General features: G+C 50.9%; 5 protein-coding genes across 5 annotated transcripts; all 5 read right to left on the reverse strand.

The window, feature by feature from the left end:
* Window positions 1-3931: 3931 nt before the first annotated feature.
* Window positions 3932-4495, reverse strand: LOC118350181 (interferon alpha-1/2-like). Its single transcript, XM_049116184.1, has one exon. It carries the CDS (start codon window positions 4493-4495, stop codon window positions 3932-3934), a length of 564 nt encoding a protein of 187 aa, XP_048972141.1.
* Window positions 4496-7582: 3087 nt separating this feature from the next.
* Window positions 7583-8146, reverse strand: LOC118350222 (interferon alpha-1/2). Its single transcript, XM_049116181.1, has one exon. The coding sequence runs from the start codon at window positions 8144-8146 to the stop codon at window positions 7583-7585; it is 564 nt and encodes a 187-aa protein (XP_048972138.1).
* Window positions 8147-11232: 3086 nt separating this feature from the next.
* On the reverse strand, window positions 11233-11796 carry LOC125756056 (interferon alpha-1/2). Its single transcript, XM_049116180.1, has one exon. It carries the CDS (start codon window positions 11794-11796, stop codon window positions 11233-11235), a length of 564 nt encoding a protein of 187 aa, XP_048972137.1.
* A 3091-nt stretch (window positions 11797-14887) lies between these two features.
* On the reverse strand, window positions 14888-15451 carry LOC112650216 (interferon alpha-1/2). The gene has a single exon (XM_025432959.3). It carries the CDS (start codon window positions 15449-15451, stop codon window positions 14888-14890), a length of 564 nt encoding a protein of 187 aa, XP_025288744.3.
* Window positions 15452-18537: 3086 nt separating this feature from the next.
* Window positions 18538-19101, reverse strand: LOC112650218 (interferon alpha-1/2). The gene has a single exon (XM_025432962.3). The coding sequence runs from the start codon at window positions 19099-19101 to the stop codon at window positions 18538-18540; it is 564 nt and encodes a 187-aa protein (XP_025288747.3).
* Between the last annotated feature and the right edge of the window lie 1599 nt (window positions 19102-20700).

Below are 20700 nucleotides of genomic sequence, written 5' to 3' on the forward strand. Positions count from 1 at the left end.
TTTTCAATTTTCCCTTTCCTACTTTCCTCATTTTAATAGGAAGAGAAGTATCTCATGATTCGGACTCAGACACCTGCCCAGGACAGTCGCTTTGTTTCTCTCTGTCAGATGGAGAGGGAATCATGGCCCTCAACCCCAGGGGAGACTCTGGGCTCCCAAGGCAGGCAGCACACAGGTGTTGGGGCTTCCAGTGCCCCCTGGAGCTCCAGGGGAGTGTGGCCAGCAGGGCCGGGGCCAGGCAGCACATAGGGGTGGAAGGAGCGAAGGGGTGAAGGTGTGCTGGAGGGTCTCCTGGAGGACAGAGGTGGCCCGGACCCCATGGAACTGGTGGCCACCCACCATGTCCCAGGGGAGATGTCCCTCGTCAGGAGAAGGGACACAGCTTCCTCTGTGTCAGAGGCAGCAGGTCTCCATGTGAAGCTGCCCGGCTGGGACATAGGTCACAGCCCAGAGGGGAGCTGTTGCCACATGGAACCAGCAGGTGTCCTCAGGGGGACCTGGGGCTCCCGGGGGCCTGGGTGAGCAGTGAGGGGGTGACATGGCCACCAGTTCCTCTCAAGGTCTTTCTATACAAGTCTCTTAAAGAGAACACGGTACTTTTCATTTGTAGAATGTTCCTGTACACTTCTTAGGCCTTATAATCTTCGTTTGCTTTTCTTTACCTATGCTTTATGTGAGTTCGAATAGATAGGAAGACATCACCCACTTATTATTTTTTCATTTTTTCATTGAGTCTTATCTGCCCAACACTTGAGATGTTTCTATGTAAATGGAGTCAAAGTTTTCGAATGAGAAAAAAGTTCGTGTTACCGTCACACGTGTGCGGCTTGTTCTTGCTCCGACAACATTGCACCTCTGCTCCGGGTCCAGTTAGCTACCATGTGGTGTGATGGTAGCTTCAGGTGCACAACATAGTGATTCAGCAGTTGCAGGCATCGCCCGCTGCTCATGGCAAGTGCCCTCCCCAATCCCAGTCACCTGTTTCCCCCATCCCCCTACCCCCTCCCCTCTGGTAACCATCATCCTTCTCTATATTAAGAATCTGTTTCTAGGTTTACCTCTTCCTCCCCCAGGAACCCACTGTGCTCCTTTGTTTTGCTTCTGAAATTCTACAAATGAGTGGGATCATAGTCTACTTGTCTTTCCCTGACTGACTTATTTCGCTTAGCACAATCCTCTCTAGCTCCATCTTGCAAGTGGCAAGATTTCATTCTGTTTTATGGCTGAGAAATCCAGATTCCTTCCCATTTCATCTGGAGGTCAGTACCAAAATAGTGAAGTAAAAATGGAAACAGGAAAGGCCTGTACCATTAGTTTCCATCGCTTTCAATGCTTCATTTTTTTTTTCCTCCACTGAGCTTTCCTAGAAAGCTGTCATCGCATTTGGATGCACTGGGGCAACAGGAAGACAAAGGCCATCTGACCATGATGGAAGTGACCACACTGAGGTGACTCCCAGGTGAGAGAAGGACATCGGCAGCTCTTCTCCTCTCTGACCACCTTCCACCCACTCCCCCTGTGGCTTCTGCTTGTGGATTCCACCAAAGCAGCTCCCCCTATGGCCAGGTCCATCTCCCCGCCCCCCCCTCCCCGCACTGTGCTGGATGGTTAAAGTCCACAGAGCAGCTTACTGACCTTCCACACAGTGCTGATCAAAACAATAGACACTAACAAATAAAGAATATGATTGCAAGTAATGACATATGGCATGATGCAAAATAAATGCAATATTAACATGGTTTGTTAGTACATCGGATTCATGAATCTATCCAGAGACACATATATTACAAAAAAAAGGGGAAATTGGGCAGCTCGGGTGGCTCAGTGGTTTAGCACCGCCTTCAGCCCAGGGGCTGATCCTGGAGATGGGGGATGGAGTCCCATGTCGGGCTCCCTGTATGGAGCCTGCTTCTGCGTCTGCTTGTGTCTCTGCCTCTCTCTCTCTCTCTCTCTCTATCTCTCATGAATAAATAAATAAAATCTTAAAAAAAGAGAAAATTCTGCTAAAAAACAATTTACACATTATTCTATTTTCATTGCATCTTCCTGTTGCACTTCAGAAGACAGATCTCTCGAAACTATTATTTTTTTTTTCTCGAAACTATTATCTGTATATAGTCACTAGCTTCTCTTCTGTTCTTCACCCTTCCTTCTCCATTATGGTTTCTGGTAATTAATTCGGTCAAACCAGCTCTCCACAACATCACCACACCCCCAACTTCCCAGCTTCTGAGTCACATTCCATCCAGCTTCTGCAATGATGCAATTCTTTGAAGTCTTTTTAGGCTTTGAAATAGACTCTTAAAAAAAAACAAAACAAAAGTAGGGGAACCCTGGGTGGCTCAGCGTTTAGGTTTAGCACCTGCCTTCTGCTCAGGGCATGATCCTGGAGTCCCTGGATTGAGTCCCACATCAGGCTCCCTGCATGGGGCTTGCTTCTCCCTCTGCCTGTGTCTCTGCCCATCTTTCTCTTTCTGTGTTTCTCATGAATAAATAAATAAAATCTTTTAAAAAAGTATTATTTATTTTAGAGATAGAGAAAAAGAAAATGCAGGAACAGATGGAGAGGAGGGAGAGAATCAACCAGATTCTGCATCAAGTGCAGAGACTGAAGGAGGGACTCACTCACACAGACCTCATTCATGGCCTGAACTGAATCAAGAAGTCAGGCCCTTAAACAACAATGGCACCCAGACAACCCAAATAGACTCCTAAATGAAATTTACTCTTACTCTACTACCTTAGGACCATTCCACCTGGTTTCCAGTGTGACTATTTTCTCCCCTAACCAGTGGAGGTTTGAGGAATCCATTTAAAGTACATTTCCCATTATAGACTTTCTTCCCATGGGGGCCCTTCAATTATTCAGGTTTCAGTAAAGGAAATGGCTAGTAACAGCAGACTCCAATATCCATTTTCTGAAGAATATTTGCACTGGGACATCTACTACTCTAATAGGGAAGGTATCTAGTGCTGTTGATTTTATTTCCGGATATGTCTGCTTCCTTTTCTGCTTACGGAATGCTTATGTCCCTTCTTCTTCTTTTTGTACCCTTTGCTATTACTGCCATTACTTCACTCTGCTGGTTGTTTGGAGGTTTGTTTTTTCTGGACAGAACTCAGAGATACAGGGTAGGAGATGGGATCGGTCGTGTGCGCCCTCATCCTGACAGGCACATATGCACTGACATCGAGGAGGACTATGGGTTGACTTCTCATGAGAGTAACAGAATCAGGAGGCGAAGAGTCGTACAATCCATTCTTTCATCAGATTCTATTCCGACTCCATCCCTCTCAAAAGAAACAAATCCAAGAATGTTTGCAGAGAACAGTTTAATGAACAAAAGAACAAAAAACTGAATAAATAGAAAGCATCCCCACTCCCCCTGAATCACAGAGTGACAGTACACCTACTAGTATACAAAGAGAACCCAGTTGAGCCATGAATACAAATAAATAGGGCAGCCCTGGTGGCGCAGCGGTTTAGCGCTGCCTGCGTCCCGGGGTGTGATCCTGGAGGCCCAGGATCGAGTCCCGCGTCAGGCTTCCTCCATGGAGCCTGCTTTTTCCTCTGCCTGTGTCTCTGCTTCTCTCTCTCGCTCTCTCTCTCTCTCTCTGAATAAATAAATAAATCTTAAAAAAAAAGAATTAAAAATAAATAAATAAATATAAATAAATAAATAAATAAATAAATAAATAAATAAATAAATAAATGAATAAGTAGTAAAAAGAGAGATGGGCACGGTTATGTGAAAGTAAGCGGTGTTTGTCACCTGACTTGATGGTGCTGCCCCGTCCAGAACACGTACGACACCCGATTGCCTTCGTGTCACCGTGACGGCAGGCGTGAGCTTCTCTGAGGCGGCAGGACACGTGCAAGTGTGCTCTGATCAGTCAGGGAATGTCATTTCCGTGCGGACCCGGGCGGGTCTCATTTCCTCCTCCTGATTCTTTCTTGCAAGATTGTCGAGGAGAAGAAGGATCTCCCGATTTCTGCTCGGACCATCTCCCAGGCACACGGGCTGTGGTTCCTGTCCTGCAGGTAGAGGGAGATCCTTTGGAAGTAGGTCCTCAGGGTGGAGTCCTCATGCATGAGGGGGGTCTCGGCCAGCCCCGCCTCCTGCAGGAGACAGGCCTCCAGGTCATCCAGCTGCTCAGAGAGCCCCGAGCACAGTTCCTCCAGGAGAGTCATGTTCCAAGGAGCAGAGGACGTGTCCGGGCAGAAGAGGTGGAAGACCTTCTGGGTCATCACGTGGACCACAGAGAGGGCCTGCGCCTCCTGGAGCCGCTGGCCATCAAACAGCTCCTTGGGGAAGGCAAAGTCATTGGTGTAGTGGTCACAAGAGCCGGCGGAGAGTCTCCTCATCTGTCCCAGGAGCGTCAGGACCCTCCAGTTGCGCAGGCCGTGGGTGTCGGGCAGGTGGCAAGCCAGACAGCACAGGGAGTGGCAGCTGAGCAGCACCAGGGCCACCGAGAAGGAGCAGGGCAGGGCCATCGGGGATCCTGCAGGGGCTGTGGGCCTGGCTGCGCTGGGCAAGTGTGGGAACCGCGGCTTCAGCTTCTCTGAGCATCTTCCCTCGTGTGTGGGGCTTAAGTAGGCAACAGACGCGTTTTCCATTTCTGAACGTCTCCCTCACTTTCTACTTCTCTTTTTGCTTTCCTTTATGATGCACTTTCGACTGGCTCTAGAGCACTGTTTCCCAACTACATGGGCGTGCTTGTCATGACTGCCCTTGCCTCCAGAGTCTTCTGGATTGGCTTTCCACGCATCATCCAGAAAAGTTCGGAACCCGGATGCGCTGTCTCTAGAGTACAGTGTATGTCCCATGCTCCTATCTGAACTTTGGACATACACAACCCCGTGTCGGTTCACCCTTCTCATGTGAAGGCGACGCAGGGTTAAGGATGTTAACACTTGTAAACATGAAGGCCAATTGTTAGGCTTCCGACGTGGAATGGGATGGCCAACGTTGAAGAGGGACCTATCGAGTACTGATAGGTACATGATTTCTGATACGGAAAGCACATATGCAGGTGAACCATGTCTACAAAGACAAGAGAATGAACGCAGAGTCTCTCCCAATTTAGAACGATGCCGAACTGCTGATCGGAATCGAAGAGTTGAATTACTTCCTTGACATGTGTTTCTGCAGTAAGGCCATTTCATGTTGCCTCGGCTGACAAAGTGATCTCTTGCCTCACCTGCGACTCCGTACTCATCAAGGTGTTTTCAAAACTCCTTTTTTTCTGTTTTGCACTGTGTCCAGTTACTGATGCGTTGACTGACTTTCGTAAAGTCAAACGATCATGCAGAATCTCTTTGTTCTGAAATGCTGAAAGCCCACATCACCTCCAGGCTCCCACAGAAGCCACATCCACAAAGCGCCAAAGGCAGCTCCCAAGTCAGCCAAGGCCACCTCTCCCAGTGACTTTGAGATCCAGGAACGGATGGAGAGAAAGTCCTCTGCTCACAGGGGCCTGTCATTCCTAGGTGTGTCGCCCTCCTCGGCACACATTTCAGGGCTCTTCCACTAATTCAACGGCCATGCTTCTTGTGTGGTACTCAAGAAAGCCCAAGGAGAGACAACAAACAGGAAGCAAGAAGCTTTGGCTGGGGCCCTCCCAGACTGAGCTTTGGAGAGCCTACAGACCACTGGACTATCTAAGACTAGTTCACAGAGCCCAGAATCTTGGAAGCCTTGTCACAGGGATTCCCTCAGGTGGCTGAAGGTTCATTTCCAGGGACACTATGCAGATACAGACCACGGAGGTGGGAAAAGTCTCTCTACGTCGTATTTTTTTTTCTGCGCAGCTAACTACTCGTAAAAGATATCTTGATTTTTAGAGAAAGAGAGAGAGAGAGAGAGAGTGAAAGCAATATAGAGAGCAGCATGAGCAGGGGAGGAGAGGGAGTAGCAGACACCCACCTGAGAAGGAGCCCGATGACAGGCTCCATCCAAGGACCCTGGGATTGGCGATCCAGCCAAAGACAGATGCCTCATGGAACGAGCCACCCAGGTGCCCCAGGGACAAGGAATCCTCTGCAGTCTCTGCGCTTGTGGGGAGCCTGATGTGGGGTTCCATCCACCCGCCCTGAGATGAGGATCTCAGCTGAAACCAAGATCTGGCTGCTTACCCGACCTTGCCAACCACATTGCCTACCTCGCTGCTCTTTGGAACACTGTATTTTCCAGAGGGGGAGAGAGACAGCGAGAGCGAGAGCGAGAGCGAGAGAGAGCGAGAGAGAAAAGCTGAGGAAATTGGCTTTTTACACTCTCTGAATCCGTTCCTCCTAGAAAACCTGTTTTTACCTCGGGAGATGAATCACACAGCAGGGGCAACCTGATGCACACAACACAAGCCAGGTGTCCAGGCCTGGTCACTATCTCAGTGCATTGCTGGCTGTAGGGGGCAGTCTTCTGCTGTAGAGCATCGGACAGACCACCGAGTCCAATCCTCCCGCTTTGTCTTTGCTTGTTCCTACAGCCACTGTCCCCTGGTTGTAACGGGGACGTGCCCTCCGGTCCATAATGGTCTGTCATCAGGAGCAAAAGAAGACAACAAGGCCTCTCGGAGGAGAGTTTCCAAAAAGGAGGGAGCCTCCACAGACTCTGGGCTTCAGTGAGTGGCTTGCCCTTAGAAGTCACATGGCCACACAGGATCCACAAGGGAATCCATCTGGAGACCACTTCTCCTTTGGGACTCTGTTCCCTTGGCAGCGCTTCCATTGCTAGGCTTCAAGGGAACGGACCAGCTTGTAACTGGCAGACCCCAATAGGCATTTTCTGAAGGATATTGGCACTGGGACATCCACCAGTCTAATAGGGAAGGTATTATCTAGTGCTGCTTGATTATATTTCCGGATATGCCTGCTTCCTTTTCTGCTTACAGAGTTCCTATGTCCCTTCTTCTTGTTGTTGTACCGTGTGCTATGACTGCCATCACTTCAATCTGCTGGTTGTTTGGAGGTTTGTTTTTTCTCGACAGAACTCAGAGATACAGGGTAGGAGATGGGATCGGTCGTGTGCACCCTCAGCCTGACAGGCACATACGCACTGGCATCGAGGAGGACTATGGGTTGACTTCTCATGAGAGTAACAGAATCCTGAGGAGAAGAGTCATACGATCCACTCTTTCATCAGATTCTCTTCTGATTCCCTCCGTCTCGAAAGAAACCACAAATGCAAGAATGCTTGCAGAGAACGGTTTAATGAACAAAAGAATAAAAAACTTAATAAATAGAAAGCATCCCCACTCCCCCTGAATCACAGAGTGACGGTACACCTACTAGTATACAAAGAGAACCCAGTTGAGCCATAAATACAAATAAATAAATAAATAAATTAATAAATAAATAAATAAACGAATGAGTAGTAAGTAGAGAGATGGGCAAGGTTATGTGAAAGTAAGCGGCGTTTGTCGACTTGACTTGATGGTGCTGCCCCGTCCTGAACACGTTGGACACCCGATTGCCTTCGTGTCACCGTGACGGCAGGCGTGAGCTTCTCTGAGGCGGCAGGACACGTGCAAGTGTGCTCTGATCAGTCAGGGAATGTCATTTCCGTGCGGACCCGGGCGGGTCTCATTTCCTCCTCCTGATTCTTTCTTGCAAGATTGTCGAGGAGAAGAAGGATCTCCCGATTTCTGCTCGGACCATCTCCCAGGCACACGGGCTGTGGTTCCTGTCTTGCAGGTAGAGGGAGATCCTTTGGAAGTAGGTCCTCAGGGTGGAGTCCTCATGCATGAGGGGGGTCTCGGCCAGCCCCGCCTCCTGCAGGGGACAGGCCTCCAGGTCATCCAGCTGCTCAGAGAGCCCCGAGCACAGTTCCTCCAGGAGAGTCATGTTCCAAGGAGCAGAGGACGTGTCCGGGCAGAAGAGGTGGAAGACCTTCTGGGTCATCACGTGGACCACAGAGAGGGCCTGCGCCTCCTGGAGCCGCTGGCCATCAAACAGCTCCTTGGGGAAGGCAAAGTCATTGGTGTAGTGGTCACAAGAGCCGGCGGAGAGTCTCCTCATCTGTCCCAGGAGCGTCAGGACCCTCCAGTTGCGCAGGCCGTGGGTGTCGGGCAGGTGGCAAGCCAGACAGCACAGGGAGTGGCAGCTGAGCAGCACCAGGGCCACCGAGAAGGAGCAGGGCAGGGCCATCGGGGATCCTGCAGGGGCTGTGGGCCTGGCTGCGCTGGGCAAGTGTGGGAACCGCGGCTTCAGCTTCTCTGAGCATCTTCCCTCGTGTGTGGGGCTTAAGTAGGCAACAGACGCGTTTTCCATTTCTGAACGTCTCCCTCACTTTCTACTTCTCTTTTTGCTTTCCTTTATGATGCACTTTCGACTGGCTCTAGAGCACTGTTTCCCAACTACATGGGCGTGCTTGTCATGACTGCCCTTGCCTCCAGAGTCTTCTGGATTGGCTTTCCACGCATCATCCAGAAAAGTTCGGAACCCGGATGCGCTGTCTCTAGAGTACAGTGTATGTCCCATGCTCCTATCTGAACTTTGGACATACACAACCCCGTGTCGGTTCACCCTTCTCATGTGAAGGCGACGCAGGGTTAAGGATGTCTAACGCTGGTAAACATGAAGGCCAATTGTTAGGCTTCCGACGTGGAATGGGATGGCCAACGTTGAAGAGGGACCTATCGAGTACTGATAGGTACATGATTTCTGATACGGAAAGCACATATGCAGGTGAACCATGTCTACAAAGACAAGAGAATGAACGCAGAGTCTCTCCCAATTTAGAACGGTGCCGAACTGCTGATCGGAATCGAAGAGTTGAATTACTTCCTTGACATGTGTTTCTGCAGTAAGGCCATTTCATGTTGCCTCGGCTGACAAAGTGATCTCTTGCCTCACCTGCGACTCCGTACTCATCAAGGTGTTTTCAAAACTCCTTTTTTTCTGTTTTGCACTGTGTCCAGTTACTGATGCGTTGACTGACTTTCGTAAAGTCAAACGATCATGCAGAATCTCTTTGTTCTGAAATGCTGAAAGCCCACATCACCTCCAGGCTCCCACAGAAGCCACATCCACAAAGCGCCAAAGGCAGCTCCCAAGTCAGCCAAGGCCACCTCTCCCAGTGACTTTGAGATCCAGGAACGGATGGAGAGAAAGTCCTCTGCTCACAGGGGCCTGTCATTCCTAGGTGTGTCGCCCTCCTCGGCACACATTTCAGGGCTCTTCCACTAATTCAACGGCCATGCTTCTTGTGTGGTACTCAAGAAAGCCCAAGGAGAGACAACAAACAGGAAGCAAGAAGCTTTGGCTGGGGCCCTCCCAGACTGAGCTTTGGAGAGCCTACAGACCACTGGACTATCTAAGACTAGTTCACAGAGCCCAGAATCTTGGAAGCCTTGTCACAGGGATTCCCTCAGGTGGCTGAAGGTTCATTTCCAGGGACACTATGCAGATACAGACCACGGAGGTGGGAAAAGTCTCTCTACGTCGTATTTTTTTTTCTGCGCAGCTAACTACTCGTAAAAGATATCTTGATTTTTAGAGAAAGAGAGAGAGAGAGAGAGTGAAAGCAATATAGAGAGCAGCATGAGCAGGGGAGGAGAGGGAGTAGCAGACACCCACCTGAGAAGGAGCCCGATGACAGGCTCCATCCAAGGACCCTGGGATTGGCGATCCAGCCAAAGACAGATGCCTCATGGAACGAGCCACCCAGGTGCCCCAGGGACAAGGAATCCTCTGCAGTCTCTGCGCTTGTGGGGAGCCTGATGTGGGGTTCCATCCACCCGCCCTGAGATGAGGATCTCAGCTGAAACCAAGATCTGGCTGCTTACCCGACCTTGCCAACCACATTGCCTACCTCGCTGCTCTTTGGAACACTGTATTTTCCAGAGGGGGAGAGAGACAGCGAGAGCGAGAGCGAGAGCGAGAGAGAGCGAGAGAGAAAAGCTGAGGAAATTGGCTTTTTACACTCTCTGAATCCGTTCCTCCTAGAAAACCTGTTTTTACCTCGGGAGATGAATCACACAGCAGGGGCAACCTGATGCACACAACACAAGCCAGGTGTCCAGGCCTGGTCACTATCTCAGTGCATTGCTGGCTGTAGGGGGCAGTCTTCTGCTGTAGAGCATCGGACAGACCACCGAGTCCAATCCTCCCGCTTTGTCTTTGCTTGTTCCTACAGCCGCTGTCCCCTGGTTGTAACGGGGACGTGCCCTCCGGTCCATAATGGTCTGTCATCAGGAGCAAAAGAAGACAACAAGGCCTCTCGGAGGAGAGTTTCCAAAAAGGAGGGAGCCTCCACAGACTCTGGGCTTCAGTGAGTGGCTTGCCCTTAGAAGTCACATGGCCACACAGGATCCACAAGGGAATCCATCTGGAGACCACTTCTCCTTTGGGACTCTGTTCCCTTGGCAGCGCTTCCATTGCTAGGCTTCAAGGGAACGGACCGGCTTGTAACTGGCAGACCCCAATAGGCATTTTCTGAAGGATATTGGCACTGGGACATCCACCAGTCTAATAGGGAAGGTATTATCTAGTGCTGCTTGATTATATTTCCGGATATGCCTGCTTCCTTTTCTGCTTACAGAGTTCCTATGTCCCTTCTTCTTGTTGTTGTACCGTGTGCTATGACTGCCATCACTTCAATCTGCTGGTTGTTTGGAGGTTTGTTTTTTCTCGACAGAACTCAGAGATACAGGGTAGGAGATGGGATCGGTCGTGTGCACCCTCAGCCTGACAGGCACATACGCACTGGCATCGAGGAGGACTATGGGTTGACTTCTCATGAGAGTAACAGAATCCTGAGGAGAAGAGTCATACGATCCACTCTTTCATCAGATTCTCTTCTGATTCCCTCCGTCTCGAAAGAAACCACAAATGCAAGAATGCTTGCAGAGAACGGTTTAATGAACAAAAGAATAAAAAACTTAATAAATAGAAAGCATCCCCACTCCCCCTGAATCACAGAGTGACGGTACACCTACTAGTATACAAAGAGAACCCAGTTGAGCCATAAATACAAATAAATAAATAAATAAATTAATAAATAAATAAATAAACGAATGAGTAGTAAGTAGAGAGATGGGCAAGGTTATGTGAAAGTAAGCGGCGTTTGTCGACTTGACTTGATGGTGCTGCCCCGTCCTGAACACGTTGGACACCCGATTGCCTTCGTGTCACCGTGACGGCAGGCGTGAGCTTCTCTGAGGCGGCAGGACACGTGCAAGTGTGCTCTGATCAGTCAGGGAATGTCATTTCCGTGCGGACCCGGGCGGGTCTCATTTCCTCCTCCTGATTCTTTCTTGCAAGATTGTCGAGGAGAAGAAGGATCTCCCGATTTCTGCTCGGACCATCTCCCAGGCACACGGGCTGTGGTTCCTGTCTTGCAGGTAGAGGGAGATCCTTTGGAAGTAGGTCCTCAGGGTGGAGTCCTCATGCATGAGGGGGGTCTCGGCCAGCCCCGCCTCCTGCAGGGGACAGGCCTCCAGGTCATCCAGCTGCTCAGAGAGCCCCGAGCACAGTTCCTCCAGGAGAGTCATGTTCCAAGGAGCAGAGGACGTGTCCGGGCAGAAGAGGTGGAAGACCTTCTGGGTCATCACGTGGACCACAGAGAGGGCCTGCGCCTCCTGGAGCCGCTGGCCATCAAACAGCTCCTTGGGGAAGGCAAAGTCATTGGTGTAGTGGTCACAAGAGCCGGCGGAGAGTCTCCTCATCTGTCCCAGGAGCGTCAGGACCCTCCAGTTGCGCAGGCCGTGGGTGTCGGGCAGGTGGCAAGCCAGACAGCACAGGGAGTGGCAGCTGAGCAGCACCAGGGCCACCGAGAAGGAGCAGGGCAGGGCCATCGGGGATCCTGCAGGGGCTGTGGGCCTGGCTGCGCTGGGCAAGTGTGGGAACCGCGGCTTCAGCTTCTCTGAGCATCTTCCCTCGTGTGTGGGGCTTAAGTAGGCAACAGACGCGTTTTCCATTTCTGAACGTCTCCCTCACTTTCTACTTCTCTTTTTGCTTTCCTTTATGATGCACTTTCGACTGGCTCTAGAGCACTGTTTCCCAACTACATGGGCGTGCTTGTCATGACTGCCCTTGCCTCCAGAGTCTTCTGGATTGGCTTTTCACGCATCATCCAGAAAAGTTCGGAACCCGGATGCGCTGTCTCTAGAGTACAGTGTATGTCCCATGCTCCTATCTGAACTTTGGACATACACAACCCCGTGTCGGTTCACCCTTCTCATGTGAAGGCGACGCAGGGTTAAGGATGTCTAACGCTGGTAAACATGAAGGCCAATTGTTAGGCTTCCGACGTGGAATGGGATGGCCAACGTTGAAGAGGGACCTATCGAGTACTGATAGGTACATGATTTCTGATACGGAAAGCACATATGCAGGTGAACCATGTCTACAAAGACAAGAGAATGAACGCAGAGTCTCTCCCAATTTAGAACGGTGCCGAACTGCTGATCGGAATCGAAGAGTTGAATTACTTCCTTGACATGTGTTTCTGCAGTAAGGCCATTTCATGTTGCCTCGGCTGACAAAGTGATCTCTTGCCTCACCTGCGACTCCGTACTCATCAAGGTGTTTTCAAAACTCCTTTTTTTCTGTTTTGCACTGTGTCCAGTTACTGATGCGTTGACTGACTTTCGTAAAGTCAAACGATCATGCAGAATCTCTTTGTTCTGAAATGCTGAAAGCCCACATCACCTCCAGGCTCCCACAGAAGCCACATCCACAAAGCGCCAAAGGCAGCTCCCAAGTCAGCCAAGGCCACCTCTCCCAGTGACTTTGAGATCCAGGAACGGATGGAGAGAAAGTCCTCTGCTCACAGGGGCCTGTCATTCCTAGGTGTGTCGCCCTCCTCGGCACACATTTCAGGGCTCTTCCACTAATTCAACGGCCATGCTTCTTGTGTGGTACTCAAGAAAGCCCAAGGAGAGACAACAAACAGGAAGCAAGAAGCTTTGGCTGGGGCCCTCCCAGACTGAGCTTTGGAGAGCCTACAGACCACTGGACTATCTAAGACTAGTTCACAGAGCCCAGAATCTTGGAAGCCTTGTCACAGGGATTCCCTCAGGTGGCTGAAGGTTCATTTCCAGGGACACTATGCAGATACAGACCACGGAGGTGGGAAAAGTCTCTCTACGTCGTATTTTTTTTTCTGCGCAGCTAACTACTCGTAAAAGATATCTTGATTTTTAGAGAAAGAGAGAGAGAGAGAGAGTGAAAGCAATATAGAGAGCAGCATGAGCAGGGGAGGAGAGGGAGTAGCAGACACCCACCTGAGAAGGAGCCCGATGACAGGCTCCATCCAAGGACCCTGGGATTGGCGATCCAGCCAAAGACAGATGCCTCATGGAACGAGCCACCCAGGTGCCCCAGGGACAAGGAATCCTCTGCAGTCTCTGCGCTTGTGGGGAGCCTGATGTGGGGTTCCATCCACCCGCCCTGAGATGAGGATCTCAGCTGAAACCAAGATCTGGCTGCTTACCCGACCTTGCCAACCACATTGCCTACCTCGCTGCTCTTTGGAACACTGTATTTTCCAGAGGGGGAGAGAGACAGCGAGAGCGAGAGCGAGAGCGAGAGAGAGCGAGAGAGAAAAGCTGAGGAAATTGGCTTTTTACACTCTCTGAATCCGTTCCTCCTAGAAAACCTGTTTTTACCTCGGGAGATGAATCACACAGCAGGGGCAACCTGATGCACACAACACAAGCCAGGTGTCCAGGCCTGGTCACTATCTCAGTGCATTGCTGGCTGTAGGGGGCAGTCTTCTGCTGTAGAGCATCGGACAGACCACCGAGTCCAATCCTCCCGCTTTGTCTTTGCTTGTTCCTACAGCCAGCTGTCCCCTGGTTGTAACGGGGACGTGCCCTCCGGTCCATAATGGTCTGTCATCAGGAGCAAAAGAAGACAACAAGGCCTCTCGGAGGAGAGTTTCCAAAAAGGAGGGAGCCTCCACAGACTCTGGGCTTCAGTGAGTGGCTTGCCCTTAGAAGTCACATGGCCACACAGGATCCACAAGGGAATCCATCTGGAGACCACTTCTCCTTTGGGACTCTGTTCCCTTGGCAGCGCTTCCATTGCTAGGCTTCAAGGGAACGGACCGGCTTGTAACTGGCAGACCCCAATAGGCATTTTCTGAAGGATATTGGCACTGGGACATCCACCAGTCTAATAGGGAAGGTATTATCTAGTGCTGCTTGATTATATTTCCGGATATGCCTGCTTCCTTTTCTGCTTACAGAGTTCCTATGTCCCTTCTTCTTGTTGTTGTACCGTGTGCTATGACTGCCATCACTTCAATCTGCTGGTTGTTTGGAGGTTTGTTTTTTCTCGACAGAACTCAGAGATACAGGGTAGGAGATGGGATCGGTCGTGTGCACCCTCAGCCTGACAGGCACATACGCACTGGCATCGAGGAGGACTATGGGTTGACTTCTCATGAGAGTAACAGAATCCTGAGGAGAAGAGTCATACGATCCACTCTTTCATCAGATTCTCTTCTGATTCCCTCCGTCTCGAAAGAAACCACAAATGCAAGAATGCTTGCAGAGAACGGTTTAATGAACAAAAGAATAAAAAACTTAATAAATAGAAAGCATCCCCACTCCCCCTGAATCACAGAGTGACGGTACACCTACTAGTATACAAAGAGAACCCAGTTGAGCCATAAATACAAATAAATAAATAAATAAATAATAAATAAATAAATAAATAAACGAATGAGTAGTAAGTAGAGAGATGGGCAAGGTTATGTGAAAGTAAGCGGCTGTTTGTCGACTTGACTTGATGGTGCTGCCCCGTCCTGAACACGTTGGACACCCGATTGCCTTCGTGTCACCGTGACGGCAGGCGTGAGCTTCTCTGAGGCGGCAGGACACGTGCAAGTGTGCTCTGATCAGTCAGGGAATGTCATTTCCGTGCGGACCCGGGCGGGTCTCATTTCCTCCTCCTGATTCTTTCTTGCAAGATTGTCGAGGAGAAGAAGGATCTCCCGATTTCTGCTCGGACCATCTCCCAGGCACACGGGCTGTGGTTCCTGTCTTGCAGGTAGAGGGAGATCCTTTGGAAGTAGGTCCTCAGGGTGGAGTCCTCATGCATGAGGGGGGTCTCGGCCAGCCCCGCCTCCTGCAGGGGACAGGCCTCCAGGTCATCCAGCTGCTCAGAGAGCCCCGAGCACAGTTCCTCCAGGAGAGTCATGTTCCAAGGAGCAGAGGACGTGTCCGGGCAGAAGAGGTGGAAGACCTTCTGGGTCATCACGTGGACCACAGAGAGGGCCTGCGCCTCCTGGAGCCGCTGGCCATCAAACAGCTCCTTGGGGAAGGCAAAGTCATTGGTGTAGTGGTCACAAGAGCCGGCGGAGAGTCTCCTCATCTGTCCCAGGAGCGTCAGGACCCTCCAGTTGCGCAGGCCGTGGGTGTCGGGCAGGTGGCAAGCCAGACAGCACAGGGAGTGGCAGCTGAGCAGCACCAGGGCCACCGAGAAGGAGCAGGGCAGGGCCATCGGGGATCCTGCAGGGGCTGTGGGCCTGGCTGCGCTGGGCAAGTGTGGGAACCGCGGCTTCAGCTTCTCTGAGCATCTTCCCTCGTGTGTGGGGCTTAAGTAGGCAACAGACGCGTTTTCCATTTCTGAACGTCTCCCTCACTTTCTACTTCTCTTTTTGCTTTCCTTTATGATGCACTTTCGACTGGCTCTAGAGCACTGTTTCCCAACTACATGGGCGTGCTTGTCATGACTGCCCTTGCCTCCAGAGTCTTCTGGATTGGCTTTTCACGCATCATCCAGAAAAGTTCGGAACCCGGATGCGCTGTCTCTAGAGTACAGTGTATGTCCCATGCTCCTATCTGAACTTTGGACATACACAACCCCGTGTCGGTTCACCCTTCTCATGTGAAGGCGACGCAGGGTTAAGGATGTCTAACGCTGGTAAACATGAAGGCCAATTGTTAGGCTTCCGACGTGGAATGGGATGGCCAACGTTGAAGAGGGACCTATCGAGTACTGATAGGTACATGATTTCTGATACGGAAAGCACATATGCAGGTGAACCATGTCTACAAAGACAAGAGAATGAACGCAGAGTCTCTCCCAATTTAGAACGGTGCCGAACTGCTGATCGGAATCGAAGAGTTGAATTACTTCCTTGACATGTGTTTCTGCAGTAAGGCCATTTCATGTTGCCTCGGCTGACAAAGTGATCTCTTGCCTCACCTGCGACTCCGTACTCATCAAGGTGTTTTCAAAACTCCTTTTTTTCTGTTTTGCACTGTGTCCAGTTACTGATGCGTTGACTGACTTTCGTAAAGTCAAACGATCATGCAGAATCTCTTTGTTCTGAAATGCTGAAAGCCCACATCACCTCCAGGCTCCCACAGAAGCCACATCCACAAAGCGCCAAAGGCAGCTCCCAAGTCAGCCAAGGCCACCTCTCCCAGTGACTTTGAGATCCAGGAACGGATGGAGAGAAAGTCCTCTGCTCACAGGGGCCTGTCATTCCTAGGTGTGTCGCCCTCCTCGGCACACATTTCAGGGCTCTTCCACTAATTCAACGGCCATGCTTCTTGTGTGGTACTCAAGAAAGCCCAAGGAGAGACAACAAACAGGAAGCAAGAAGCTTTGGCTGGGGCCCTCCCAGACTGAGCTTTGGAGAGCCTACAGACCACTGGACTATCTAAGACTAGTTCACAGAGCCCAGAATCTTGGAAGCCTTGTCACAGGGATTCCCTCAGGTGGCTGAAGGTTCATTTCCAGGGACACTATGCAGATACAGACCACGGAGGTGGGAAAAGTCTCTCTACGTCGTATTTTTTTTTCTGCGCAGCTAACTACTCGTAAAAGATATCTTGATTTTTAGAGAAAGAGAGAGAGAGAGAGAGTGAAAGCAATATAGAGAGCAGCATGAGCAGGGGAGGAGAGGGAGTAGCAGACACCCACCTGAGAAGGAGCCCGATGACAGGCTCCATCCAAGGACCCTGGGATTGGCGATCCAGCCAAAGACAGATGCCTCATGGAACGAGCCACCCAGGTGCCCCAGGGACAAGGAATCCTCTGCAGTCTCTGCGCTTGTGGGGAGCCTGATGTGGGGTTCCATCCACCCGCCCTGAGATGAGGATCTCAGCTGAAACCAAGATCTGGCTGCTTACCCGACCTTGCCAACCACATTGCCTACCTCGCTGCTCTTTGGAACACTGTATTTTCCAGAGGGGGAGAGAGACAGCGAGAGCGAGAGCGAGAGCGAGAGAGAGCGAGAGAGAAAAGCTGAGGAAATTGGCTTTTTACACTCTCTGAATCCGTTCCTCCTAGAAAACCTGTTTTTACCTCGGGAGATGAATCACACAGCAGGGGCAACCTGATGCACACAACACAAGCCAGGTGTCCAGGCCTGGTCACTATCTCAGTGCATTGCTGGCTGTAGGGGGCAGTCTTCTGCTGTAGAGCATCGGACAGACCACCGAGTCCAATCCTCCCGCTTTGTCTTTGCTTGTTCCTACAGCCACTGTCCCCTGGTTGTAACGGGGACGTGCCCTCCGGTCCATAATGGTCTGTCATCAGGAGCAAAAGAAGACAACAAGGCCTCTCGGAGGAGAGTTTCCAAAAAGGAGGGAGCCTCCACAGACTCTGGGCTTCAGTGAGTGGCTTGCCCTTAGAAGTCACATGGCCACACAGGATCCACAAGGGAATCCATCTGGAGACCACTTCTCCTTTGGGACTCTGTTCCCTTGGCAGCGCTTCCATTGCTAGGCTTCAAGGGAACGGACCGGCTTGTAACTGGCAGACCCCAATAGGCATTTTCTGAAGGATATTGGCACTGGGACATCCACCAGTCTAATAGGGAAGGTATTATCTAGTGCTGCTTGATTATATTTCCGGATATGCCTGCTTCCTTTTCTGCTTACAGAGTTCCTATGTCCCTTCTTCTTGTTGTTGTACCGTGTGCTATGACTGCCATCACTTCAATCTGCTGGTTGTTTGGAGGTTTGTTTTTTCTCGACAGAACTCAGAGATACAGGGTAGGAGATGGGATCGGTCGTGTGCACCCTCAGCCTGACAGGCACATACGCACTGGCATCGAGGAGGACTATGGGTTGACTTCTCATGAGAGTAACAGAATCCTGAGGAGAAGAGTCATACGATCCACTCTTTCATCAGATTCTCTTCTGATTCCCTCCGTCTCGAAAGAAACCACAAATGCAAGAATGCTTGCAGAGAACGGTTTAATGAACAAAAGAATAAAAAACTTAATAAATAGAAAGCATCCCCACTCCCCCTGAATCACAGAGTGACGGTACACCTACTAGTATACAAAGAGAACCCAGTTGAGCCATAAATACAAATAAATAAATAAATAAATTAATAAATAAATAAATAAACGAATGAGTAGTAAGTAGAGAGATGGGCAAGGTTATGTGAAAGTAAGCGGTGTTTGTCGACTTGACTTGATGGTGCTGCCCCGTCCTGAACACGTTGGACACCCGATTGCCTTCGTGTCACCGTGACGGCAGGCGTGAGCTTCTCTGAGGCGGCAGGACACGTGCAAGTGTGCTCTGATCAGTCAGGGAATGTCATTTCCGTGCGGACCCGGGCGGGTCTCATTTCCTCCTCCTGATTCTTTCTTGCAAGATTGTCGAGGAGAAGAAGGATCTCCCGATTTCTGCTCGGACCATCTCCCAGGCACACGGGCTGTGGTTCCTGTCTTGCAGGTAGAGGGAGATCCTTTGGAAGTAGGTCCTCAGGGTGGAGTCCTCATGCATGAGGGGGGTCTCGGCCAGCCCCGCCTCCTGCAGGGGACAGGCCTCCAGGTCATCCAGCTGCTCAGAGAGCCCCGAGCACAGTTCCTCCAGGAGAGTCATGTTCCAAGGAGCAGAGGACGTGTCCGGGCAGAAGAGGTGGAAGACCTTCTGGGTCATCACGTGGACCACAGAGAGGGCCTGCGCCTCCTGGAGCCGCTGGCCATCAAACAGCTCCTTGGGGAAGGCAAAGTCATTGGTGTAGTGGTCACAAGAGCCGGCGGAGAGTCTCCTCATCTGTCCCAGGAGCGTCAGGACCCTCCAGTTGCGCAGGCCGTGGGTGTCGGGCAGGTGGCAAGCCAGACAGCACAGGGAGTGGCAGCTGAGCAGCACCAGGGCCACCGAGAAGGAGCAGGGCAGGGCCATCGGGGATCCTGCAGGGGCTGTGGGCCTGGCTGCGCTGGGCAAGTGTGGGAACCGCGGCTTCAGCTTCTCTGAGCATCTTCCCTCGTGTGTGGGGCTTAAGTAGGCAACAGACGCGTTTTCCATTTCTGAACGTCTCCCTCACTTTCTACTTCTCTTTTTGCTTTCCTTTATGATGCACTTTCGACTGGCTCTAGAGCACTGTTTCCCAACTACATGGGCGTGCTTGTCATGACTGCCCTTGCCTCCAGAGTCTTCTGGATTGGCTTTTCACGCATCATCCAGAAAAGTTCGGAACCCGGATGCGCTGTCTCTAGAGTACAGTGTATGTCCCATGCTCCTATCTGAACTTTGGACATACACAACCCCGTGTCGGTTCACCCTTCTCATGTGAAGGCGACGCAGGGTTAAGGATGTCTAACGCTGGTAAACATGAAGGCCAATTGTTAGGCTTCCGACGTGGAATGGGATGGCCAACGTTGAAGAGGGACCTATCGAGTACTGATAGGTACATGATTTCTGATACGGAAAGCACATATGCAGGTGAACCATGTCTACAAAGACAAGAGAATGAACGCAGAGTCTCTCCCAATTTAGAACGATGCCGAACTGCTGATCGGAATCGAAGAGTTGAATTACTTCCTTGACATGTGTTTCTGCAGTAAGGCCATTTCATGTTGCCTCGGCTGACAAAGTGATCTCTTGCCTCACCTGCGACTCCGTACTCATCAAGGTGTTTTCAAAACTCCTTTTTTTCTGTTTTGCACTGTGTCCAGTTACTGATGCGTTGACTGACTTTCGTAAAGTCAAACGATCATGCAGAATCTCTTTGTTCTGAAATGCTGAAAGCCCACATCACCTCCAGGCTCCCACAGAAGCCACATCCACAAAGCGCCAAAGGCAGCTCCCAAGTCAGCCAAGGCCACCTCTCCCAGTGACTTTGAGATCCAGGAACGGATGGAGAGAAAGTCCTCTGCTCACAGGGGCCTGTCATTCCTAGGTGTGTCGCCCTCCTCGGCACACATTTCAGGGCTCTTCCACTAATTCAACGGCCATGCTTCTTGTGTGGTACTCAAGAAAGCCCAAGGAGAGACAACAAACAGGAAGCAAGAAGCTTTGGCTGGGGCCCTCCCAGACTGAGCTTTGGAGAGCCTACAGACCACTGGACTATCTAAGACTAGTTCACAGAGCCCAGAATCTTGGAAGCCTTGTCACAGGGATTCCCTCAGGTGGCTGAAGGTTCATTTCCAGGGACACTATGCAGATACAGACCACGGAGGTGGGAAAAGTCTCTCTACGTCGTTTTTTTTTTCTGCGCAGCTAACTACTCGTAAAAGATATCTTGATTTTTAGAGAAAGAGAGGAGAGAGAGACAGAGTGAAAGCAATATAGAGAGCAGCATGAGCAGGGGAGGAGAGGGAGTAGCAGACACCCACCTGAGAAGGAGCCCGATGACAGGCTCCATCCAAGGACCCTGGGATTGGCGATCCAGCCAAAGACAGATGCCTCATGGAACGAGCCACCCAGGTGCCCCAGGGACAAGGAATCCTCTGCAGTCTCTGCGCTTGTGGGGAGCCTGATGTGGGGTTCCATCCACCCGCC

This window comes from Canis lupus, chromosome 11, assembly GCF_003254725.2.
Source record: "Canis lupus dingo isolate Sandy chromosome 11, ASM325472v2, whole genome shotgun sequence".
NCBI classification, from domain to species: Eukaryota; Metazoa; Chordata; class Mammalia; order Carnivora; family Canidae; genus Canis; species Canis lupus.

What these genes read in the sequence shown, in the direction of transcription:
- LOC118350222 (XM_049116181.1), bottom strand. Translation starts at nt 8,146, where the DNA reads ATGGCCCTGCCCTGCTCCTTCTCGGTGGCCCTGGTGCTGCTCAGCTGC.
- LOC125756056 (XM_049116180.1), bottom strand. Translation starts at nt 11,796, where the DNA reads ATGGCCCTGCCCTGCTCCTTCTCGGTGGCCCTGGTGCTGCTCAGCTGC.
- LOC112650216 (XM_025432959.3), bottom strand. Translation starts at nt 15,451, where the DNA reads ATGGCCCTGCCCTGCTCCTTCTCGGTGGCCCTGGTGCTGCTCAGCTGC.
- LOC118350181 (XM_049116184.1), bottom strand. Translation starts at nt 4,495, where the DNA reads ATGGCCCTGCCCTGCTCCTTCTCGGTGGCCCTGGTGCTGCTCAGCTGC.
- LOC112650218 (XM_025432962.3), bottom strand. Translation starts at nt 19,101, where the DNA reads ATGGCCCTGCCCTGCTCCTTCTCGGTGGCCCTGGTGCTGCTCAGCTGC.